This window comes from Pyrgilauda ruficollis, unplaced genomic scaffold, assembly GCF_017590135.1.
Source record: "Pyrgilauda ruficollis isolate IOZ18807 unplaced genomic scaffold, ASM1759013v1 scaffold110, whole genome shotgun sequence".
Taxonomy (NCBI): domain Eukaryota; kingdom Metazoa; phylum Chordata; class Aves; order Passeriformes; family Passeridae; genus Pyrgilauda; species Pyrgilauda ruficollis.
The window spans coordinates 404,388-430,352 of record NW_024509211.1 but is presented as its reverse complement, the minus strand read 5'-3'; the positions used below and the strand labels follow the sequence as shown (position 1 = coordinate 430,352).

The 25,965-nt window shown below is 45.4% G+C and overlaps 1 protein-coding gene across 11 annotated transcripts in view; it reads right to left on the bottom strand.

Moving 5' to 3' along the window:
* Positions 1-493: 493 nt before the first annotated feature.
* The window catches only part of KTN1 (kinectin 1), a 77,513-nt gene continuing 52,041 nt past the window's right edge, over positions 494-25,965 (bottom strand). For 6 of the 11 annotated variants that reach the window (XM_041476713.1, XM_041476662.1, XM_041476697.1 and 3 more), the window contains 21 exons: positions 25,740-25,808; positions 24,175-24,212; positions 23,619-23,709; positions 23,438-23,515; positions 22,540-22,577; positions 21,777-21,867; positions 21,611-21,679; positions 21,209-21,246; positions 20,192-20,282; positions 18,176-18,262; positions 16,281-16,370; positions 15,229-15,309; positions 14,572-14,661; positions 14,396-14,488; positions 12,884-12,955; positions 12,357-12,440; positions 12,067-12,150; positions 9,738-9,821; positions 8,219-8,311; positions 2,627-2,746; positions 495-1,159 (listed from right to left, as the gene is read on the bottom strand). In XM_041476713.1, coding sequence (XP_041332647.1) covers positions 2,642-2,746; positions 8,219-8,311; positions 9,738-9,821; positions 12,067-12,150; positions 12,357-12,440; positions 12,884-12,955; positions 14,396-14,488; positions 14,572-14,661; positions 15,229-15,309; positions 16,281-16,370; positions 18,176-18,262; positions 20,192-20,282; positions 21,209-21,246; positions 21,611-21,679; positions 21,777-21,867; positions 22,540-22,577; positions 23,438-23,515; positions 23,619-23,709; positions 24,175-24,212; positions 25,740-25,808 — 1,566 coding nt within the window. In that variant the 3' untranslated portion in view covers positions 495-1,159; positions 2,627-2,641. Of the gene's footprint in view, positions 1,160-2,626; positions 2,747-8,218; positions 8,312-9,737; positions 9,822-12,066; positions 12,151-12,356; positions 12,441-12,883; positions 12,956-14,395; positions 14,489-14,571; positions 14,662-15,228; positions 15,310-16,280; positions 16,371-18,175; positions 18,263-20,191; positions 20,283-21,208; positions 21,247-21,610; positions 21,680-21,776; positions 21,868-22,539; positions 22,578-23,437; positions 23,516-23,618; positions 23,710-24,174; positions 24,213-25,739; positions 25,809-25,965 lie in introns of all 11 variants that reach the window. The other 5 variants (XM_041476705.1, XM_041476728.1, XM_041476719.1 and 2 more) reach the window with 5 other exon arrangements.

Genomic DNA, 25,965 nt, shown 5'->3' with positions numbered 1-25,965 from the left:
TTTGATCTGTTTCATCTCTGCAATTAACCCCCAATTAATGACTGACCCCTGTTTTATTGCCTTCCCACAGACAATCACATCCTCAAGTGTTCTGAAAAACCAAACCACCCCCCACCTCACCCACTGCAGAATCCCACAGGACTGAGAGGTTCCTGTAAGATACAGAGGAGGGGCCACCTGATCTCCCCACACCTCCAGCAGAATTCCTGTCCCAAAGATCCTCCCCACACTTGTTCCCAACAAAGCACAAGGTACCAGAGCATCCAAACCCCCTCCCAGAACTCCTTCCAGCCCAGATGCCATCCAGGGGGTGGATCTGGGGCAGATGGACACACTCTGCTCACCACTGGCTTTGCCACATCCACTGTTTCCAGCTGTTTCCCCCGGCACTCCCTGATCTTTCCCAAAGACAACACATGGCACAGAACCACAATTTACATGGCACTTTGATGGGGATTTATTTTATTTTTTAAAACCCTAAGACCTTTTCTTTAGAACAAAAGTTTGCCTCTTCTCAAGCTGGTGCCTCCTCCTCTGCCCAAAAACAAGCACATTGGGTGCAGCCTGATGCTCATTTCGGGGAGGGGAGAGGTGGAAACCTCACCTGAGTCATCCAAACTCACTTGAAAGAAGAGAGCAGGAACACCTTGAATAATAGCATCCCTTTATTTGCTGACACCATTACAAAAACTGATTACATTAGCAACCAAAAAAAAAAAAACAAAAAAAAAGGAGTGTTTACTTGAGGTTGAAGTCAGAGGCAGCTAATCCCAAAAATGTAATTAAGTAAAACAGTGTACAACATCAGTATTAAAATGTCATTTCCCATCGGTGACTTTACCACGTTGGAGTTTTCTGAACAAGTTTTATTGAGCAAAATAAGATAAAAGATTATGTGTTTACTGTCTCTCCAGGAATGTAAAGGTCTAATTATCCAAACAGGTTTGTTTTTATTATAAAACTAAACTCTGGAGGTGTCTACAGAGTTGGGGTTTTTTCTTTAAATCAGTAGTCTAACAAGGATTAGAAAAGACAAAACTCTGTTCAGTGTTTCTGACGAAGTAGAAAGGGTGAAAACATAAATAAGGCTTTAATTTGGCAAAATATAATACAATGCCTTCTGCTATCCTCAAATGAACGATTCCCCCGTGATTTCACTCTGCAAGAGAAACACAAATCACCAGGTCAGAGGAGCAGCCTCCCAAGCAGGGATATAATAATTCCATCATTCCAGCACCTTGCCTGCATTTCCTTGGTGTCAGGCACGAGGAAGCCCAGGGGAAGGAGCCTGGTGGTGGAGGCTGAGCAGGAACAGCCTCCCAGAGCAGAGGCCAAGGAGCAGCAGCACCTCCCTCCCACCTGAACACCCAGGTACCCTCTGCCAGCTCTGCTGCCCCTGCATCACAAAGGCAGGAGCATAAAAAGCTCCTGAATCAGGAATACAACAAATCCCATCCTCAGCAGGTGAAAGGCAGCTCTGACACTCCTCATTCAGTGCTGCCTCCCAAGACAAACAGCTCCCAGTTCTGACCCAAATCTGCATCAGCTTCCTTAAAAAGTTCAGTGTCTTGAGCTTATCCAACCTTCAGCTGACTCTGGGTTATTTAACTTTATCTACAGCTCCTGAGAGGTGCCTGTGCTCAGCTGGGGCTGGGCTCTGTCTCCAGCAGCACTGACACAACCAGAGCACACAGCCTCCAGCTGCACCAAGGGAAATTCAGGTTGGATATCAGGAAAAGGTTTTGTACAGAAAGGGTGATAAAGTTCTGGAATGGCTGCCCAGGGAGGTGGTGCAGTCACCATCCCTGGGTGTGTTTAACAAAGCCTGGATGTGGCACTGGGGGCCAGGGTTGAGTTGAGCTGTTGGGGCTGGGCTGGACTCAATGATCCTGAAGATCTCTCCCAACCCAGGAATTCTGTGAATTCTGTGAATCAGCACAAAGGTCCAGGTTTCCAAGCTGGCTGAGTATTACAATTAAAGCCTTGTCCACGTGTCTGTAACTGGATGAAGAGCTCGTGGCAGGCTGGTGCTTCAGACACTCCCAGCCAGCCACTGCTGTGGGTTATTTTATATCCTCCATCCCAAAGCAATCAGGGCATGGGAGTGCAGACAGTTTGCTGGTGGAGCAAAGAAAGAGGAAAAAAGGCTCTGGGAGAACAAAACTCAGGGCAACCTGCAGGAAGTAGCAGGCAGGGGTGGAATTACATGCCTACATGAGGGACAGAAGATTAGTCTCAGCTAATTGACATGTGCATCCAGAGAGAACAAATCCAGTGCCTACCAGGAGCTTTTTATGATTTGCATGTGGAATTTGGATGAGGATTAGGAAAAGATTCTTCACTGAAAGTGTTATCAGGGTCAGGCATTAGAACAGGGCAGCGATGGAATCTCCATCCCTGGACGTGGCACTTGGGGACATGGCCAGTGCTGGCCTTGGCAGAGCTGGGGGAAAGGCTGGAGCCAGTCTCAGAAAGCTTTTCCAACCTTAATAATTCATGGATTCTGTGATCTGATTGTAAAAAGTCTCATATTCTGACATGAGAGTTGGTAATTTGAACAAAGTCCCACCATAACACACCAGTGGCCTTCCCAACAGCTGAACTGGGGGCCACTGTCCACACCCACCTGGCTGTAGTGTCCTCATCCCTTTGACAGCATCTGGCTTACTGACACAAGCAGCTTCTTGAGGTGACCCACATCCTGGGTAAGATTCACCACCACATTTCGCCTTTTATCACTCAATTCCTGAAAGAAGGAAAAAAAAAAAAGGAAATCATTAAAAACTCATTTACAATCTAATTACGAAGAAAGGCCAGAATTAGATCCTCTGTATAAAATTACAACTCGTGGTGCAGAAGGGAACAATTCTTGTCAGTCAGAGGGTTATGGCCACGTTTAAGGAGAACATGGCTCAAAGTCAAGGAGCCCTTTCCTGTTCCAGGGAATCATCTGCACATCCAGCTCCTACCCTGCCTGCCTGGGACTCCAGCATTCCCTGCTTCCAGGAATCATGCAGGTATCCACAGCTGATCCAGGCTCAAAGGTTATTTCCCCACCAGCCTGGCTGAACCCCACAGATGTGGTTTATAACACAGGCCAGGGTGCAGAGGTGATGCCTCAGGTTTTAGATCTTCTATTTTCCAGATTCTGTGCTGCTTTAGTGTGTGGATCTGGGACTCACATCAGGGGATGGTGAGCTCTGTGCACAGAGCAGGGAGACAAAACAATTCCTGCTCCAGCTGGGCACCAAGGACAAATGATCCAAATCTCAGCCCAGGAGCACAAACCCCGTGGGCTGCAGAGAGAAAAACAAGCAGGATGGGAGTGCAGGGGCTGAGCTGGAATTGGACACTGAACTGCAATGTGCACATGGAGCAGAGCTGATCCCAGGGAGAGACCCCGGGAGCGCTCGTGCATTTTGGGACCATTTGGGTTCATCTTGGCTGCAGCCCTGGCTGGGCTCTTGTGCTGCCCAAGGTGGATCCATGGAGGAGATCCTTGGAATGAATCCCTGCTTTATCCTTTATCTCTGTCCAGCCTCTGCTCTAGATCAGCCTTCACAAGGCATCACAAGCACAACTCCTGACCCCAGAGCTGGAACAGCAGAACTCCTGGACCACCGAGGCCTGGGTGTGACTGAGGAGCTGTGGGATGGTGTCCTCAGCAGTACCCAACATCCCAGCCCCAGGCAGCTCCAGCTGTGAAACAGCATTTGGAACAGCTGCCTGGAAATCCACACCCTCAGCCATCCCTGGATTCACCCTCTGCTCCAAACCCCTGGGAAATTCCCCCTTGCCAGCAACACCCGGACTTAAATGAAGGCTTCAAACAACAGTCCAAGCACGAGAAAACAAAGAGAAAATGAAAAATGAAAGCCACCACGAGCTAGAAAGTTTCCTGTGCTGAAATGAAAATGCTGAGCTTGTGTTTTGAAACAAAAATAAAAGCCTTTTTTTTCTCTAAGAATTCAACAATTGCTTAATCAGGAAGTGTCACAGCTGAAGATGGACTCTCCCCTCCTGCCTCCCTGCCTGTCAGCCTTGCTGGGCTAACAGTGCTGTGTAATCCCTGTTTTATTATATATTTATTGATTAACGCCTGTTTTATTATATTTATTGATTAACTCCTCCAGAGATGCACAGAGCACTCCACATCCAACACACCCACCTTACTGCTCCTTATTCAGCTCAGAACACAGACATGCAGACCACCTGCAGGAGAGCTTTTCCTTGAAATTTAACAGCTAAAAATAAGCAACTCTGCCATGGTGCCAGCAAATGCAGTAGTACCCAATTCTCCACAGGGGCACAGAGGGGTTTTGCAGGCTCTCAGCATCCGTCAGCCCCTCTCTGGTGTTACCCACAGACTGAGACTGATGCATAATGCGGGTGCAAATCTCTCCCCAGAGCTCCAGGGAAATTAGAGGGAGTTCAGAGAGGGCCATTTTCCCTGCTCCCATTTGGCTGGAAATGCAAAATGAGCAGTAAATCAAACTCAAGCACCTGCACCATTACAGGAACAACTCCAGGCTCAGACAAGAGAACAAAACAATCTACAGCACAGCTCTTACTCCTGTGCAACTGGTAAACATTTCTCTACTCTAAAAAAAAAATCATTGGGATCTGTATTAGGGTGGCCTTAACCTGTTTTACCCTTATTGAAGTAGAAAGTCAGGTCTGTCAAGGTTCAGACTTGGCTTAGCAATCTCACAGAGACTGATGGAAGTGGAAAGGTGAAGGCAATTAGCAGGAAGCAGATGAGTTAATCCAGCTCTGAGCAGCAGTGAGGTGCCTGGGCAGCAGCACAGAAGCAGCAGGAGCAGGGAAGGAGCCCCCAGTGCACTGCCAGCCCCTCTCTGGGAACAGCTCCTCCTTCCCTCCCTCATGCACTGCACCTCCCTTCTGTTCTGTGGCCTCACTAACGTCAGGCAGTGTTCACTCATGAATTACAGACACGTCCCAAATCCTCCTGGGGCCAATCCTGACTAGATCCCAATGGATCTGGGCTCAGCACAGTCCTCCTGCAGCTCCTGCTAAGCCAGGAGTGCTTATTATATATAAATATATATATATATATATATGCTGCCTCACACTGCTGAGCCCCAGCCCTGTGCTCTCCAGGACTGGGGGAAAGAGGGGAAATTTAGGTCAGAAAAACAGAATAAATCCTTCCCTGGGAGGGTGGGGAGGCCCTGGCACAGGGTGCCCAGAGCAGCTGTGGCTGCCCCTGGATCCCTGGGCAGGTTGGACAGGGCTTGGAGCAGCCTGGGGCAGTGGCAGGTGTCCCCACCCTCAGCAGGGGGTGGAACTGGATGGTCCTTAAGGTCCCTTCCAACCCAAACCAGTCTGGGATTCTGTGATCCACTTCTCTGGGAGATGAGGATGAAGAGAGGAAGAGGATCTAGTGGGGAAGCCCCTGTGATTTCAGACCCAGCAGCCAGAAGAGGAGCTGAACTGTCGGGACAGATTCCCTTGGCTGTTTCACACACGTGGCATTCCCAGTTTCCAGTGATGGACTGCTCTGCACTGAGATCTGGAGGGAAAGCACATTAGACTGCACATAAGCCTGAAAATAAGCTCAGTGCCTAAGCAAGCTGCTGAATTTAAATGACTTCCTTAAAGCACACTAAAAGCCCCCTTTAGTCATCAGCTGGTCCCATAAGTGACAAAGCAGCTGATTAGAAACCCCAAATGGTCTATTTTTAAATAGAAAGAAAAGGAGTCTAAAGAAAACACTCTGAGTGTGTTTGAGGGTTTATGCAAGTATCATTTCTCAATTTTGTGGGTTGCTTCCAGCACCCAGAAGGAACAAATATGTTCATTTTCAAGCATGTGTTTTCAGGTTCTTAGTAAAAAAAAAAAAAAAAAGAAGCACTGTTGCTAGGTGGAAGTGGCTGGAAGACTTTCTTTTTTGATCTCAGAGCTATTTTCAGCTGGGTTTTTAGGCTTCTGGGGAGACAGTTTCCTTTTCTCCCCTCAAAAAGAGGGGAAAAAAAAAAGGCAGCAGAAAAGGCTTGGAGAAAAGATAATGTTCTAATTCCAGCCTCTGCCAATGGCTACCTGTCAAGAGTGCTGCTTAGACAATTAATGTATTTTTACTAATGAAGGCTTAATTGCAGGTTTATTAGGACTGTTTTTCCACACTCCTCTTCAGAATAAAGCCATGGATATTCTGGCAGAAACCTGGGCTCCACGATGTGCAGCAAGAGCAGAGCAGTGAGAGAGCCAGAGGGGTTTTGTGAGGTAAGGCAATTAAACCAAACAAGCACGTTTGGGCCACCACAGGGCACATGCAGTGACAGCCCAGCTCAGGAGGGCTGCCCAGAGCCACCAGCCACAGATGCCACGGCTGATGGCACTGCTGTCCCCATGCAGCACAGGGACAGGCCATGAAGGCACAGCTGAGAGCTGGGCTTTGGCTTGAGGAGCTCTTCTCCAGCCTGCTGCAGACAGGGACACAGCACCTGAGTGGCACTGATACCTCAGGGTTTAGCTTTTGTATTTTTCAGGTTCTGGGCTGTTTCAGTGTGGAGTTCTGAGCTTCATATTATGGGATGGTGAGCTCTCTACACAGAGCAGGGAGACAAAACAATTCCTGCTCCAGCTGGGACCAAGGACAAATGATCCAAATCTCAGCCCAAGAGCACAAACAACGTGGGCTGCAGAGAGAAAAGTAAGAAGGATGGGAGTGCAGGGGCTAAAGCTGGAATTGGACAATGAACTGCAATATGCAAATGGACCAAAACTTATAAAAGTGAGAGACCCTGTGACTGGTTGTCCATTTTGTGGCCATTTTGGCTTCATCTAGCCTGGGCTGGGTTCTTGTGCTGCCCAAGGTGGATCCATTGAGGAGATCCTTTGAATAAATCCCTGCTTTATTCTTTAGCTCCATCCAGCCTCTGTTCTAGGTCAGCCTTCACAAGGCATCAGCACCAAAAACCCCTGGCCTCCCCTGGGAACACAGGGAGGGCTCAGCAGCCCTCCCATCCTCCAGGAATCAGCTCCCAGGCTTGGCACATCTGCAGTCTCACAGGCCCAGCTGCATCCCTGGCTCAGCCAGATTGAGCCCAGCACAGGGGTCCATCAGCATCCATGAGGGATGAGCCTGGAAAAGCCATTTCATTGCTGCTAATGACTACAAAGGCTTTCCTGCAGCTCTCCTCAGAGGACCCCGAGCTTCCTCTTTCAGCTGATGAAGCCACTTAGGTTCAGCAGCTAAAAGGAATTGATATAAATTATTTGTGCTATCAGCAAATGCTTCTCTCCCCCATCAAAGGACAGTGGGTCCTTCCACTCTGTCCCTCAGAAGAAAAAAGGGAATGAGTTCCATTGGCACCACTGAGCTGGGAGAGAATCTCCTTCAGCCTTCCCCTTCCCAACTGTCCTCTGGAAAGCTATTCCAGGCTGGTGTGAAAGCTCTGTTTGCCAGGGATGGAGAAAGGCAGTGACAAAGCCCCAGCCCAGCCCCTGTGCAGGTGGTGTCTTTAGGGCAATGCTGTGAGGACCAGCTCCAAACCCAGATGTGCTCACAGCAACCCACAGGCTCAGGGGAGCCACTGCCACCCAATTCCAGACCCTAAAGCTGGAATGCCACTGCTGGAGGATACAGGAAAACCAGCAGCCTGCAGAGTCACCCACCCACACCACTCAGGGCTGAAGCTCATCTTCACAACATTTTGCTGCTGGGCCACATGAAGGTCAACAAAAATTCCCAGGAGCCAGAACCAGCTGAAATCAAGTTCTGGCTCTTGGCCACAGCTGCAGAGGAGCAGAAGGAACCATGTTCTGGCAGGAGAATCTCTGTCTGAGTGTTGCAGGTTGTGCAAGACTGCCTTTCTTTGGCATTACTCATGTCAGACAGGCCAACCCAACAGTGTTTTCAGCCCACTTAGTCATCAGCAGAGTTATTTTTGGCTTCCCTTTTCCCTTCTAGAAGGGACAAGTTTGGGGATCTCCCCACTTTTGCCCAAACCAAACAAAAAACCCACCAAAAGCCCAGAATCTCTCCCTTCCTTCCTTGCAAATCTGAGCCACAGGAAGGAGGTCACGATCCAGACAGCAGCAAAATTCCCAGTGAATCCTTGACACCCTGGCAAGCTGTAGTGCTGGAATCTTCATAAAGCCCCAAACATCCTGTTCCTCTGCTGGACCTCACTTCCCAAAGTTGCCACTTAGAGATTTGAGTGGCCCCTGAGCACGAGCTCCAGGAATCACTCACCGAGTCTGTGCAAACGTCGCTGTTTTCAATAACATTGGCATCCCCAAAAACCTTCCCAATTTCTCTCTCCAGAGCTGCCAAAGACTCTTGAGCCTGTAGGGGAAAGACAGGATAAAAAAAGACACATTAAAAAAAAAAAGGAAGAAACAGGGAAGGCACAACAATTAGAAAAGCCCCATCTCCCTGAGAGCACTACAGACACAGGAAATCAGTGTTCAGGAGGAAATCTGTTTTATGCCAGATCTGCTCCAGGGACCAACCCATTTGCCAAGACTGACATGTCTCCTCACAATCAGCATGTTGCATGTCAGCCTGTCTGCATCTGAGAGCAATCCTACAGGGGAGCTTTAATAGTCTCACATCAGGTTATCAGGTAAAAATCATGCAGTAAATTTCATAAGAGCAGGAGTGCAGGTCTCCAAAATCCTAACCCCAGCTCTGTATTTATGTAGGATACACCATGAACCATGGACATCAGCACAGATGGCTTTGTATGTCAACACCCAACATAACTGTCCAGAGCAAAATGTTTTAAATTCTTTATTACAGCAAGTTTCCTTTAGCTTCTCACCTCCTCCAGTGCTTTTGTGATCACCTATCCCTGTCCAGGACAAGGTATGCTCCCCCAACAGCATTTCCCACTCCAATCCTGGAAGAACTCAGCCCAATTTGATACTGTGCTGAAGGAACAAGGTAGTTGCAGAGTCCATGCTTTTGTGATCACCTATCCCTGTCCAGGACAAGGTATGCTCCCCCAACAGCATTTCCCACTCCAATCCTGGAAGAACTCAGCCCAATTTGATACTGTGCTGTTGCATAGTCTGGAGCCAGAGCCCAGCCACTCCACAGGCTATTCCTGTCTCCATTTACCAATTCTCCCATGTCACCTTTGTTTCTGGAGTGACAGACAGCACTGAGACCTCTCATGCTTCAAGATTTTCCACTCCAACCCATCTTGTAGGAGCAGTCATTGAGGAAAAGCACAGGAAACCCACCTGTTTGTTCCATCACACTTGCACAGATCTAACTTTTAGGATTTGCAGTCTCCTGGGTTACAGTGGATATGTCACCATGGGCAGATGCTTTGTAAAGCAGCTTGCAACCCTCTGCCATTTGAGACTGGATTTAAAAACTTGTAATGTGGGTGGAGGGCTGTGGGATGGGCTTTTTGTTAGGCCAGGGTTTCTTTTAAATAAAGAATGATTTGTCAGCCCCAAATCAGCATTTGTTTCTAATGGCATAAAATGATCATGAACAGGCGACTCTTTCAAGAAGGATGATTAAACAGAGCTTTTAGCTGCAGTTTTATCATTTCATCATTATCATTATAGCTGCAGTTTCATGCATTTCTGACATGCAGGTGGAGCTCTTACAGTCCTAGCCAGTGGAGCAAGACACCCCACCAGGCAGTCAGCTCAAATCAAGTTCCTTCAAATCATCATTTCCATACTGCAAAACTACAGACATTGAGGGGTTTTGCTAACATTTATATGTGCAACTGCTAAAGGTCTCTGCTTACCTTGGGCAAGTCACCAGCTACTTTTTCTCTCTCATTTTGATCAACTTTGAGTTTTGATAGTGTTTCATTTAGCTGTGTTTTCAGCTGCAAAACAGTAACCAAGCAAATCAGTTCCACTCACACACACAGATCTCCTCTGTCTGTCCCAGGGATTAACCCAGTGCACAAGGACTGCAAAGGGAGTAAGATTTACTAACAATTACTGCACACAGGGGATTAGTGAACATGTATGATGAGGTTTACCAGGACAGTCAAGGAAGAGAGACTCCATCTGTAAAGATAAAGGTAAAGAATGGAAACTACAGAAGACAAAAACGTGGTTGGCATTGGCTTCCTTACAAGTGGTTTCAACTTTTCAACTCCATTCCACGAGAAGCATCAGCCTCTCCAGCATCCTTATCAAGGGAGTCAGCCCAGACTCCAACTTAATTCACAGCAAGTATGCAAAAATGAAGATTGTCATCTTGCTAGAGCAGGCTAAACAGTCTCTCTACTGCTGAATAAACTAAAAAGCTCTACTTATCATCTTAACAAAGCACCACTTACTACAACTATGTTGACTTAACCAGTCTGTTAATGGCACATCAAGGCATGAATCACTGACAGGGGGATATTAACTTGTCGATTGTGTTTAGATTCAATCCAAAATAGTGAAACTATTTCAGTCAAGAGGGATGACTACTTTGTGCTGGCTGCAGTCAGTACTTAAACTGCAGCCTTTCCAAAGGATAGACAGTTTTTTAAAGGATATTTTGATTGCTCTTCAATACAGCACACAGAACCAGCCAGAGCACTTGAGGCTTGAGCCTCAAACAGAAGTGCTAACAAGGAGCTCGAGTGCCAATTTTGTTGGATTTGTGCCTCTGAAGTGTGCTGTGCTAATGTTCACTATTCCTGCTGTCAATCTTCCTGGAAGCCAGCAGGAGATTAAAGGAGGGAACAATGGGCTACTCAGAGCTCTGAATTTTACTGACTCCAAACCTACACATTGTGTTTGTCTCACCCTCGGAAGGCTTCCCCCTTTGGAGCACCTGGGCTGGTGAATGCTGGGCTTACACATTTTGGGGAAGCTCCTCAGCAGTTTCACTTTTTCCTTGCTCACCTTTTAAATAGTGGGGAACCCATTCTGAAATGCCATAATTTCTATTCCTCAGCCTCCTGCAGAAGCACTCACACACACTCAGGACAGCACTCCTGAGCCAGCTGCAAGGAGGTGGTTTTTTAACACATCCTCACACTCCCAGCAGCACAGCACCATCACATTGCACTCAAGCTGCCCTAGCAGGGAGCTCAGCTTTTTAAGCTTTTGTTGTGCACAGACATAATAAATTGTTGCCTCAAAGAGGTTGGTGTTTACTGATTAACTCCCAGATATGCACTCAATTCCCATTTTCCTTGCTTTCAGAATGAGAGGCTTTGCTTGCTGAGGCTAGTGTACCATTAACTTAAGCACATTGTTACTGTGGTGGTGGTGATTTTTTTAAATCAGCTATTTCAGCCCAGCTACATCAGTGGCAGTAGCCTGGTTGTCCCATCATCCCACAGACATGGTAACAGGAACAACCCTCCCTAATTCTGGCTCAAAAGCAGGAAAGCACTGGCCAAACACAAGCAGAGGAAGGCTCTGACTGCTCCTGCAGCCTTAAAAAACAGGTCACTGAAACAAGTGAGAAGGGAAAGGGCTCAAAATGGAAAACCATGCATCCTTAGGTCTATCCTATTAATCCAAGTCCTTCTTGAGAAAGCTGCTATAGGAGCATTATTGGCTGGAAGCATTTCTAGCCAAACAGGCCGTAACACATGCAAGCACCAAGCCAGCACAGCCATTCAGCCACAGCAGGGTGTCAGCAGCTGAATGGCTGAATACTCTGAATTCATCCAGCTTTGGGTCTGGCCAATTTCTGTTCATCCAGAGCAGGATGGAAAAGGCTCTGCACAGTCAGAGCACAGACAGCACTGCTGCATCCTCAAAAGCTTTGGTGGGAAAAAAAAACCCACCAGAGAATAATCCTGCAGTTAAACTGATGAGAGCACCACTTTTGTTGCTCCAAGGACATTACATTTGCTGCTGCATATGCCTACACTGCAAATCTTCTCAAGAAGTTTCAGGAATGAAAGTCTTACAGACTTTGGGAAAAAGTCTTAAGAACCAGACATGCTATTGTTAGGAGCAGAGAAAAGAGACAAATTGTAAAAGTCAGACTACATAAATGATTTCAATGGACAAAAATATCAAGCTGAAGAGGTTAGCAGAACAGACAGGATTTGAAATAAGTCTCCGCTTCAGACGTATGCTGGGAGCCTCGTTTGTGCCCAACAAGCTTCTTACCAAATTTAACTCTTCATTCTGTCTTACTGCTTCAGAATATGAATCATCAAGTTTTTTCTGCAATTCAGTCAAGAGATCTTTGAGCTGAAATGAAGTTTAGAGTTTTAGGATTTGTCTCCTTAGTATGCCCGTTCTCTTCTGCTCAGTTATTAGTGTGCTGCTCTACCCTAAGGCACAAGCACACAAACTCCTCAGCCACAGGGGCTAAGCACTAGGTTAGTTTGCCAGCCAACTGGTAACCAAAAGGAGAAAAAAAAAAAAAAAAGTACAGCTTGGACAATTATGTTTACCTCTCTGACTTCTGAAACATAAGTGGATCGTTCTATTTCTGCCTTTTCTAGTTCACTTTCCAAATGTTCTCTCTCTTTTTTAAGCTAGAAACAGAAAAACAGAATTAAAACAGATGTTTTCAGTGCTTTCTTGCAGTATCATTTGCTTGATTTATAATTGGCTGTAAATTTCTATCAAATATTCCATGATGTTTTGAGAGCATTTTCAAGCCCAGCGATTGCACAGATTTAAACATCAGACTGCAGATTTAAACATCAAAAGTAAGATAAAAAGAGAAAGAATCAAGCCCATGATTGTAACAAGCAGTGAACTGTTCAGTCTCCCAAGAAAGAGCCCCAGTGGGTGAGTACAGAAGTAAAACCCAGAACAACTTTCCAGCTTCTCTGCCTTTTAAAAACCCTGCCCCAAAGGCTCAGGTTAAATTGCAGCACAGGCTGGGAGAAGTTGAGATTTACAGCACAAGCCTAAATTGTGTTGCAACAACATAAAGCTTCAAAGACAAGAAGAAAAAGCCACCTGCACCTACAGTTTCAACTTCTTTGTTTTCTTCCTTTAACCTCTCCACCTCGTGCTGCAAAGAAGTGACCACGGAACGCATCTGCAGTTTGGGGGGAAAATAAAGATATTTACTTGGGTTGGTCTGAGACAAACTCTGCATAAATACACAAGGTTGTGGAAATTATCTGTAATATTTTATCCTAAATATCTAAATATTTTATCCTAAAAATATTAGGGATGAAATCAAGAGTGGCTGAATAAAACAGGATGCTCACTCAAATAATTCAATTTACTGAGTCTACACCATTCCTACCTATTCCCAGCCCAAGTTCTTTGACACACTTAGAGACCACAGACCTGAAAGATCTGGAATATAAGCACTAATCCAGCTGTCCACTAGCCATGGTAAGGAAAATATCCTTCCCAGACTGGGAATACTCACCATCCACATACCCAAACCCAGCATTTTTAGCCTTATCTGGGGCTGTGTAAGTGCAGCAGATGGCAGCACATCTATAGTTCCAGATCTGACAGCCTTTATAAGCCCCTCAAACAAGATGTTTATAAATCATCTGTTTGCTGCCAGGCTCACACAGTGGCACTCAAATTTACTAAGCAGAGATACTTTAGAAATTACTTTTTTTTAAAAAAGCTGTTTGACCTACTTTAATTCTAGATTAGAAAATAAACATAAAAGCCCTTTTTCTTCCCACTTTTGCTATCAACAGAACCTTCCTAAAAGGAAAGCTTTGCAGGCAATTTCAAGTGTAATTAGTTGACCATAATGGATTGAGCAGCACTTTAACAGCTTTCAGAAAACTGTTATGATTCTATGGTACTTCAATTTTAGCACAAAGAGTCCATATCTGCTCACAAAAATACTCAGAAAAAAAAACCTAAAAAACAGAGCCCAAGTTACCAGGATCAGAAAAATATATATATTCCTAGGCACATTAATGTGACACTTGTACAGTCAATCTTTGGTTTCCTATCCCATCAGCATTAATATTATTATTTATTATTTGGCTGCTTCCTGCAGCATCTGTAAAGGACTCTCCATCCCTGGAATTGTCCAAGGCCAGGCTGAACCTGAATGAGCTTTAAGGTCCTTCCAACCCAAACCATTCTGTGATTCTGTGACTGTGACACAGATTTATCATAATGGTCAAAGACTTTATACCTGTTCTGTTTATTTTTCTTGCTTTTGCAAAAATGACAACAGAAATAGTGACATAAATTTAAAGATATAAACAAATCCTCCATTTTTCAGTCCCTTTAGTGGAAATACATTCCTTCAAAAATGAAAACCCAGCCTTTACATGAAGCTAAGTATCACAGCACCAAAATACCACTGACATGAGGAATCATTCTATTACACTTGTTTCAGGTTTCACCTTTTTCATCCCCTGGCCATGCACACATCAAACCAGGCAGCCAGGGCTGTTCCACACCTGCCTTCACAGAACTCAAACACCCTCTGTGACTTCAAGCAGAACCTGCCTAGCTGCTGAGGGGAAAAAAAAACCAACTTCAGAAATACCTGTTTAAGTTCCTTCTGTGATTCTTCAACTTTTATCTTCCATTTGCTTTCTTCCTCTTCCACACTCCTCTGTAGCCTTTGTAGAATCCCCTCCTAAGAAGAGAGAGGGATTTGAAAGCTCAGAGCAGAAGAAAGGCAGCTGGAACATCACAGAGGTGACCAGGCATCCCACTTACTGTCTCTGCCAGAACAGATTTGTATTTCTCACACTCCAGCTGCAGCAGGATGTGCATCTCCTCAGCCTCCTTCAACTTCTGCTCCATAGCCTGGCAAAGGAGGAAAGGCATCACAAGAGTCACATCTCAGTGGATGGATTTCAGTTCTATTCATCTTATTTCAACAAGCTGGTATCACTCCTGGGCAGGTCTGTCTGTCCAACCCATGAAAACGTAACAGCAAGTGCAGTGTTCACCTACAACTCTCAATACTCAGTCACAAACCATGAGTTACTGTAAAAAAACCCCATTACTTAAAAAAAAAGATAATGGAGGTTTTCAATTTCATCAATTCACAATTCCACAAGGTACCTATCAAAGATGCAAATACATTTTTGTGAATATCTGAACAGCAGGTTGCCCAGAGAAGCTGTGGCTGACTCATCTCTCAAGGCCAGGCTGCATGAGGCTTGAAGAACCTCAGGCAGAGGTTCTGGAGAGGGGCAGAGAGGCTGGAACTGGATGATCTTTAACCCAAACCACTCTAGAATTAATATAAAACAATTTTCTTGTGACTTGTCTGAGAACCTGAACTTCCCAACCCACAGCACAATTTGTAAGATTTATACTGGACAAATCCATTATGCCACACACCAGCTGTCCATCTTTTGTGCCTACCTTGACATCTTCAGATCCTGAAGCCTCTCTTAGGTATTCTTTAGCCATCTTCTCAAACCCACATATCCACTCACTGTGGCTCTGTTGGGAAATCATTCAGTTAAGGCTGAGAACAACCTCAGGAGAGCTCTCCTCAGGACATCTGCCTCCCCACTGCTGAGGGAGCAGTGTCCCAGTGCCCCAAGTCCCTGGAGCTCACACACAGCCCCTGGTTGTTGTGCAGCCAGTGCCACACACAGCTGGCAGCAGCCCAGGAGCACGAGGTGATGAGACACACACAGTTCAGGGGGGCCTGGATGAGATGAAATGCAGCTGGGTGACAGAGGACTCCCTGCAAGTGTCAGGGCTCTGCATAAGCTTTTGAAGATTCAAAGGAATCTCTCCCCAAACCCCTGAGCACTTCAAGCAGATGCTGTATAACTCTAAGAAGGTTGTTTTATAACCTTATAGAAAGTCCTTTTATCAGGACACTTACTTTAGCACATTTGGGAACAATTTAAAATATGAATATTCAAAACCTCTAGGTAGCACAAATTGATGTTATTCACCCCATCTGAACCCCGTGAACCCAGGGCATTTTCCCTGCAAATCACTGAAAGCCACCAAAAATATAAAATAGGAAATCAGTGCTTGGGAACAAAATAAAACCCCCTAAATTGTATTAACTGTCACTGAGGCACCGTAGCTCCTCTGGAAAGGTTGGGAATATCCAGATCCCCATTGTGCCAGACAGTGAGCAAACACAGCAGGCATTACCCACCCCTGAAAATTTACTGTCTCAGTGAGACACCAGATAACACAGACAGGTAAATCAGATGTTGGGGCATAAAAACCACAAGATAACAACTTTTATTTTGCTCTTTTAACGCTTCTTGAAGCAACCTATCCACAGCTTTGCCTCCTTGTGCAAGTACAGGCACCACCAGCAAGAGACAGTCTCACCCCATTGCAAAAACCTTGGGACAGAGGGGCTGAGAGGAAACACTGCCCAGCCCAGCAGGAGCAGAGCATCCTGACCCCAGCAGGAGGTTTAGAAGATCCACTTCTCTTACCATGTTGGAAGGAAGAGACACTTTGGGGAAGAGCTTCTGGAGGAGCTGGCGCGTCTCCACCTCGGCAGCTTCCAAGTGCTGCTGCTTCTCCTAAAGCAAGAGGAGGGCACAGGTGACATTGGGCACCACACTCACCGACCTGGCAACAGCCTCTCCTCTGCCCACAGCAATTTACTTAACCCAGGAAGTCTTTTTCTAAGTGAGAAAGGAGCTATAGTCTCTAAAATTGCAGTAAATTGCTTCAGAAATGGGCACCAAATTGCTTCAGAATTTGGCCTTTGCATTTGTTCTCGCTTAAGCTTTTATTTTCTGAAGTTCTCCTCCAATCTAGCCTGTTTGTACAGAAATTACACCTTTGTTCACTTGTCCACAACACAAACTGCACTGTGCTGAGTAACTGCATCCACAGATTGCACCAGCCCTGCCACTCAAGTGAAGTGAGCTCAAAATCAAATACTTTGGACAATCAACTATTTTTATTTTCTAATCTGTACTTTTACAATAATTTTAGGTGTGAAAAAAATCACCATAAGATAACATCATCACTTCAAAAACAGAGAATTAAAATCAAAAGGAAACTTTGTGTTAATGCACATTTGAACCAGGCCAAGAAAGTAAGACTTTCAAACATTACTTTTAAAAACTTAAGAGGAAGCCACTTACATCCTCTTTTCCCAACCCTGGATGCAATGGGAGATAATTATTAGAGCTGTGTGACAATCTCCTGGTGTTTTTTGTTAGTGCTCTGCAAATATAAACACCCAGAGCCACAGGCAGCACAGATCTGTCCTTCCATGTATTTAACATTAAAAGCAGAGCGGCCACAGGACACGTGCTTGCTGTGCTTGTGGCAGATTGGGTTAGTTTAGCCATACAACACTCAGGCTCCCACTTAAACTTAAATGTAGAAAGCCTGAAACACTGCACAGAAGGGCAGCAGTCAGCCCAAATCCTCCACTGATAATTTGGGATTGTTTTTCCCTTTGACATCAGTGCTGCTGCCTGGCTGCTCTGAGTTCCTCCACTGCAAGGGATCGGTGGCGTGAGCAGGTTGAGATTCAGAGACAGAAACAGACAGGAGACATTAGGTGGTAAGGCTGTGCTGGGTGTTAGTTGGCAGCAATTTAGGAGCTACCATGAAGGGGCAAAAGGCTGTTTGCTGAAGTCTTCCAGCTGCAGGAGAAAGCAGGCAAGCGTTAGCACACAGCGAGAGCAGGGACAGGCTGCAGCCAGCGCAGAGGGAGACAGCTCCAAAACACACACACAAGCCCAAAGCAGAGCTCCTCTGCTCCTGGCTGCTGGTCTTAGGGTTAGTTGGATGCTTTTTCTTTTTGAGTTCTGCACAGTGACAATGAACACTGAATCAGTCCCATGGCAAACACAAGCTCCTTTCAAAGCAATTCGCATCCCAGATCATTTTGAACATTGGTCCAATATTCCCTGTCATGCTTCACGTGCCTTCAAGGAGGAAATTGACAGCTGTGGTGAGAATTTTCTGAGAAGCTCCCAGATTTTTTAATAATAATAATTTAGTCCTGGTTCTTTCCAGGTCCAACAGATTTGTTCAAGCACTGTCAAAGCCCAGTAGAAAAAAGCAGGTTGCTCACCAGCACAGCTTTTCTGAAGCTCCCCACAAATCAAAAACAATTCACGACAGCTCTAACAATTATGCAAACAGAAATCAAAAGTCAGCATGCCCACAAACTAACCATTAAAAAAAAAAACAAACAACCTAAAGACAACAGGAAGAAGCAGAGATGAAAGTATATGAATGATCACTCAGAAGAGATTATACTTAAACTGCAGTAAAAGTTAAATGTCTCCATTTCACTTAAAGAACCAGCTGCAGATCTGCTTCTAGCTTAACGCATCATTCTAGCAGTCAACATTACAACCTTGGCAGTCTTGTTCACTTTGTCCTGCAGCAATTTTTCAGTTGATGCCAATGCTTCCATTGCTTCCCAGTTTTTCTCCCGAAGGTCCTAATCATTTTTAGAAAGAATGATTTCAGTTCAGCCAATATTCAAACTGTTTTCGCTTTTAATTCAGAGAAATATTTCGCATTACATTCCACCATTTGCATTTAAATGCTGGTTACTGCAAGGTGATTTTGCTGGGGAGTATGACATACACTAGCAAAAACAAGTGTGATGTTCAAAGAGTCTGAATGAAAAGTGGGGGGGGGGAAATGCCAATTTCTGCCCAACCTGTCCCCATGTCCAAAACTGATGCAAGTATTACTGCAGAGCGTTATCACTACAGCGACCCCACACTTTGACTGCACTTGTAAGAAGAAAGAGGGAAGTTTTCAAAAGTAGTGAGGAACACAGACACCAAACCACAGATTACACAACAGAGTGTTAGGCATGTTGCAGTGCAGAACCCAGCATGGACCCAGGAGACATGGAGGTGTGCACATTTACCTCCCTGATCCTGCAACCAGACCTCAGCCCAAACCCCGGCGCTGATTTCGGGAACACACAGCTCAGGGTTTGCAGCTCTCTCCACAGAGAACTGGTTTGGTGCTCAGCAGCCCTCCTGGGAGGCTCTGGGATTTCAGAAAAGGTGAGCACATCCCAGATCCACGTGGGAAGGCCACAGTGCCAGGCTCCTGTGTCTTTCTTGGCGAGGTCATCAAACGTGTACTCCACAAGATGTCAACACAATCAGTGAGAGCCTCAGAGCTCTTCTAAGAGCAGCCTCACAGCTCCTCTCTAGCAAGGATGGTGGGGCCTTGCAGCAATAAGATTACAGTGCTTGGGATTTAGATTTGATTTTTTCCAACCCTCAGAGCAAATCTCCTTTTCAAAGGGTTATTTTGGAAAGGTTGCATTTTGAATTCATCAAAAGCCTAGCAAGCACCTACACTAGTTTTATTTTACCACTTCTATTAGCCCACAATCCTAAGGGCTGTCCACAGGATATAAACAACATTGGATAAAACTGAGAAAAAGCTGGGATCTACAGGCCTGGTCTGCCTTTAGCAGCAGCCAGACTTTGCCTGCAGCACAAAGGGTACTGAGACCTTGTGAATCTGCAGGAAACAAACCTTCTGTTCTACCTTTCCAGCTCATCATCTGTCTTCTGAGTCTACTCAGCCTCTTGCTCTCTACTTTATTTCAGCTCTTAAACAGCACTCCTTGCTCAAAAGTTCTCAATATTTTCCTTGTGCATTTTCCTTAGATTGTTTGACTATTAAGAAATAAAGCTTATTGCCTGGTATTCATTGGATTTTACAGGGTATCAAGGAGAGATAGGTAAGACAGACACCCTGCATTTTAGCTTTCTTCCATATAACTTAAAAGATAACACTCCCCTGCCCTGCACAGGTAATGCATTACAAGGAAGTAACTCCACAGCTCTGTGATGGAAGATACAATCTTTAATTCCATCTGCAAAGAACCCAGACTGCACCATCAGCAGCTGCTGTGCAGGAAGGCTCAGTCTTTCACTTCCTTTGGAAGATCAGGATTAGCCACTCTTAGGAATGGGAAGAGCCAGATCTGAGCACCCTGAAGGTAATGCCTCCCCCATGTCCCCACACAAGGACCAGAACTCTGTCAGAGCACAGCACCTTTCCTCCTCCCACCCTCCCTGCCCTTGGCAAAGGACATGTTTCTGAACAGGGTTAACCAGGTTTGAATCCAAATCCAAGAACTTGCTGTGGGATGTGTCCCTTAGCAAGTCTCCTTCCTCTCATCTAATCAACAAATTGTCCAGGAGCTGACACAACTCTGAGCAGTGAAGTCAGGTGTGCTGAGTCACTCCCAAGAGGAAAGGAGCACCCAGGGACACAACACAACTGTCAGAAAAGCTCTCTGCAAAATGTCCCAGGCCTCAAGGAGTGCTGGGAACACAGGTTTGGTTGTTTTTGGGGGTTTTCTGGAGTGGTGGGGGAAGAATTTCCTTACGTTGTTCTTTTTCCTCTGCTGCTCAAAAGCATTTCTCTGAGAGGCGAGCTCGCTCTGGAGATCGGCAATTTCCTTCTCTTTGCCTGCAACCCTGAATTAACAAAGGGAACCACAAACAAGTCAGGAGACATTGAAGAAATTCCCAGTGAAGCACTGACACCCTTTCCCACACACTAACTTGCCTTCCCTTCCCTTTTCAGCTCTCTCTGAAAAGCTGTTTTCACTGACTTGGCAGCACTGCCTGCTTCCCACTGCTCCCTGAACCACTCAGCCTGAGCAAACCCATTGTAAAGCTGTTGTTTGCCTACAACAGGCATCTGCACACATTTAGCAAGGCCAGGGAAAGGCAACACATTAGCTGAGGGTAGAGTCAGCCAGCCCACGCCAGTACAACACCACAGAACAGGCACTGCCTGCTGGATGAGAGTGTTCCCTTTCAAGCACCTAATCCACAATTTGTAAGTCATTTAACTTGAAAGGCAAATAATTCAGCAAGCCAAAAATGCATGACAGTGGCAATTTTCTTAGCACAATATAGCATTAGCTTCCACATAGTTATTTAATGTGCTTCAGCCCCACATTATAACACACTTTTACCCCTGAGGTTTTCCCTGGAAGAGATTTCCAGATGATTTTGTAATAGGAACAACCCTCTGCTAAGCTGAAGTTCCAAGAAAAAAAACCTGTCACTTTTGCTTGAAACACCAACATTTAACTCTTGAGCCATAAGCTGAGCTGGCATGCATTCAAAATAACATCAATCAAGGCTTGCTTCTGTGGTGGGCACAACATATTGCCAGCACTGTCTGTCTGCAGGAGATTACACCTGAGGATTAGCAGTGTGAGCACAATCTCCCATGCTCAACTTCTGTCAGACAGTAATTTAATTTATTTCTTTTTTACCGGCCACTTCACATAGTCTGATATTGTACATTTGGCATTTATTTCTAAATTTCCTGAGCAATTAAGTGAACTGAATCAATTCTGTAATGTATTCAACAACCTGGCAGTACTCACACTTGCAGAAGCTCCTCGCTTTGGACAGCCAGAGATGCCTACAAAGAGATCAGAGATGTGTTAGGAGCAGAGCAGCAGCAAAGACCAGGATGTGCCTTGTTCACCAGGCATTGCTGTAACACCAGAAAACTGCACTCTGGGCCTTTGAGGGAATCCTGTGCAGCCTCCTCTGGCCAGGAACACAGCAGGCATAAGAAGGAGCACAAGGCTGCAAATCCATGTGATAAAAGGAAGCAGGAATAGATATGCAACAGCCAGAAAAGCTGGCTCAGTACAACCCAACCCCAAAGGTGCCCCTGAATTTCCAAGGGCAGTGCAACTCCTGGTTTTCCATGCCATTCATGCAAGCTACCACCACTCACTTTTGACTTCTCTCAGTTACACTGCAATTGGAAGCTGTACCTGTTTGCAGTTCTCCTGCTTTAACTCCTGTATTTGAGCTTTGAAAGATTCGTTTTCTTTTTGCACATCCTGTTGAAAGAAAAAAGGCAATATATGCTCATGTATAAATAGAGATATACACCCACAATACACACACCCCTCAAGACAACTTCTATCAAAACTTTACCTGTAACTGTTTTACTTGGTTTGCAATTTCTCTCTCTTTTTCTTCCACCATAGCTTTCAACTTCTTCATTTGTTCTTCTTCCCCTTTCAACCTGCAGAGATGGTTTAGGAAGGAGAAAGGGTTAAAGTAGGAGAAAAAATGTTAAAGAATCTATGCTAAAAAGGGACAGCCACTCAAACTGGGACAGTCTGAGCAGCAGAAGATAAATACAGATAAATACATTTTGTGTGTTGAGGCTGCCTCAGGTACCACACAGGGCTGTACCAGAGCTCTGCTGGGAGAGCAGCACATCCCAGGAGCTGCTTTGCAGACAGATCCCTTTCTGGCACAGTCTCATACAACCTTCCTCTGACTTGGAGCAGCCAGACAAAGCAGAGGAAAGCCTGGAAGCATTTCTCCATAAAACAGGAGCTGGAGAATTGGCTATTGCATCTCAGCCTGAAAATGGCACAAACTGGATCTGCTACCAACTGAGCCACAGGCACTGCAACCCTCCAACATGCTGAACAGGAGGAGGAATTAGCACTAGACAGGAGAAGCAGCAGCAGTTCCACTGTTAACAGAGCCCTGGGTGCACATTCCCAGTGTGGGAGCAGCACAGCTCAGGGCAGGGACACCAGGCATGGCAGCAGCCACCAGCACTAATAGCTTATTTTAGCAAAGCCCATGAAATTCCTGACAGCAATTCAAACATTCCAACTGAAGATAAACTCAATGCATATTCCCAGCAGGCACTTGAGGAACTGCTACTCTGCATACTTACAGGTTCTCCATGTCCTGGACTTGGGATGCAGCAGGTACCTGAAAAAGTAATTGCCAGTCTCATTTTGATGGCATAGTTTTCAAATTAACAGCACAAGGGGCAACACACAGCTTGCAAGACACTTGCCAAATAAATAGCAGGAATTTTGCATCAGGCATTGCTCCAAGAATATCTAAATACATAATGGATTTCAGAAACAGAGCTTACACCAAGCATCCCAAACTTCACACCAGCCAACTGCTCTCCATTCCATCTTTCCCCTGGGATAAATGCCTGTGTCTAGACATCCACCCAAAATAAAAAGTTCAACTCAGTCTCCTCCTTTTACCATCAACAAAAATCCAAACTGAGCCAGAACACCACCTTATTGGAAAAATTCTTCCATTAAGTAACACCTGGCTTCGAGGTTGTCCAGTTGTCTGCTCTCAAGTCCAGTGCAGGAAATCAAAAGTCAAAATATTCCAGCCCCAGGGAATGGCAGGAAGGAGTCACAGCACAGCCTGACCACTTCAAGAGATGCTGTTACATTCAGTTACAGCCAAAGCTCCTGCATGACCAGAGCCCTGCAGAGATGCTGCTTCAGCCTGGCAAGGAGGTGGCTGGGACACAGCTGGGACTGTCTGAAGCTCCAAGGCTTTCAGACCACCAAAGCTCCTCTTTATGCACGGTATCATCCCAGTTAAAACCTCCCAGAACTTGCTAGCCATGTAAAACCTGTTTTGGATGAACACAGCTGAACTAGTGGGCTCTCTGCACTATAAACAGCTTAGTCAAGTTGGATTTAAAACATCTCTAAGCTGAAGCCAATGCAAATCCTCCCTGTGAGGTAGAGGAGAAAAAACAGCTTCCTGTTCAACCAAGCAGCACTCCCAAGCCACATCCACTCTGCAGGCTGTACCTGTTGGAGTTGTTGCAGGTTCTGTTGCTCCAGCTCCTGAACTTTACTGCTCAATTGTGCAATTGTATCCTTCTGACCCTTTGTATAGAAAAAAAGCAAAGTTAGAAGTGTGGCTTTATTTTTCCCAGCCAGACAAGCTGCAACAGAACTTATTTCCCTTCAGAATATTAAAGCAGCTTACCTGCAGGCATTCTCCTTTCTTAACAATCTCTTTTTCCTTCTCTTCCAATAAGGCCTCCATGGTTTTCACTTGCTTTTCTTTCCCCTTCAACCTGTGCCATTGAACAGAGACAAACACAGCATAAACCCTTTGCTCTTTCATCCATGTGGAAATAAAACATCCTATGCTTTGCAGCACCTAACAAAAGCAGCATCTGTGATCAAAGGCACAAGCACAATTCACCTACTAAAAACCAACGTGTGAGCACTTCCACTGCAGCCTGGGTTAGCAGGAGATGCCCTTGATCAATGGCACTGCTCATTAGGTGAAAGCAAACTCTGTGCTGACACATTGCAGGGGTTTCACAAATGTGTGCTCTCCTCATCCAAAAACACTTCCCTGCCCCTCCCCAGCTGGGGATACAAGGGACTGACTGATCATTTCCCCACCCCTACAGCTCAGGTGTTACCAAAGCAGGTTTTCCACTATGCCTTGAGTACACCCCTCCATCCTGACTTGAATTTAAGGGGTCAGTAAGGGGTGCACAGGGCAGACCAGAATTAACAACTGCACTTACAGAGTCTGAAGTTCTTTGACTTGTGATGTTATTGTCACCTAAAGAAAATAATCAGCACTTCAGTTCAATGCACATGGAAAAAGGCACATAAATGCTAAAAATTGTTCTATGAAGAAACACAAGGAAAAATTACCATTTTCAAAAGAGGCACCATTTATTGCAGTGAGCATAAATGCACTTTTTTTAATTACAAGGCACCAAGTGTCTCCAACTATTTACATTCCCCACATTTAAAATGTGACTTCCAAAGCAGCAAAGGAAACAGTGCAAATGGGAACAACAAGCAGGCCCACAGGAGACACAGAGGAAGAAGCAGAGAGTGACTGTGACCACCATCCCACTGGCAACTGCAGCTCCAACCACAGAGACCATCCCTGGCCATGGAGAGCTTTGCATAAGGAAGTGCTTTTTGGGTGCTCTCTGAAAAGTCAGCACTCCCTTAAATTCCCATTCTAAGGCTGAATATGGATTGAAGACATAAGATTTAGTGGGAATGTTGCTTTTGAATGCTGTGTGAAAGCCTGACAGTGGTTATCTGTCAATCCTCTACCACAACACAGCAGGAGTTCCAGGCATTCCCAAAAATCTCTCTTCTGCTTGCAGGAGACCAAAAGGTGCACAGATACATCACCTTTGGAGCAAGCATCCCTCACAGAGCATTCCAGAAACAGCAAACCTGAACTGCATTTTTTTTTTTCGGCTCTGACAGTTCCAGGGAAGGAAATACACACAAATAACTCCCTCAGTTCCTGGAAATTTGCTTTGGAGGAAAAGCCCAAGACGGAAACACATTCTGTGAAGCTTTGCCTAAAAAGGACAAAACTCTAACACTGAGAAGGGGGTGACATGTTGGAATGTAGCTAAAGGGACTGAAAAGAGTGCAGACCAAAAACACAACCCACACAAACAAGCACACTTCCTGACAGCACAATGGATTGAGCTGCCTGCAGAATGGGCTCCCTAAGGAAACGTGGGCTTCCCTTGCTTTGGATGCCAGACAGCAATCATGCCAAAAAAGCCCATTTTCCTCCATCCCTGCATTCCTGATAGCTAAATTAAAACTGACTGTGCCAAGACTGAACTCTTTTTGGGCACTGGGGGAAAAAAAAAAAAACAGTCTTGGGTTTACCTGGAAACCAGCTACTATCTGGGCCTGTAGTATTGCTCCAGCAACACAGAAAAGCCAGAACAGGAGCAGTAACTTCAGCACTTGAGATTTCCAAGCTGCCAGCCCCCAAGGAAACCCCAGGGATTCATGTTTACTACAGGGACAGCGTGCCCAGGCAGAGCTGATGTTGCAATTCATTACGCTATAGCAATTGTTGCCAAATTTCATACTGATGGCCCAAAAAGCTCAGACTTCCAGAGGTGTGTGGTTTCTGAAGGGCATCATTAATTATCCTACATTTTTATGGCTTTATATCCAAGAACAGTGTAGCTCCAGCATGAAAAAGTTCCTTTCCCAAGGACATTCACCAGTGAAACAGAACACACTAGAACAGAAACGAGTGAGCAGCACACCCAAGGCAAGGCTGGTTCACACTGCTGCCACTGAAGTATTTTACCTGTTTTTCCATCTCAAGCTGGGAATTTCCTACTTCTTCTTTCAGAGCCTCTATTTCCTGTGTCAAAGCCTTTTCAATGACAAAACAAGACAGGGTTGGACAATGGAAACACAAAAACACCACAAAAATGGATGCTACAGATTGATCACTGTAGAATGCCATGCAGTAAAACAGACAAATGTGGTTGTGGCACCAACACACAAAGGAATTGCAAGGATTGCACAGG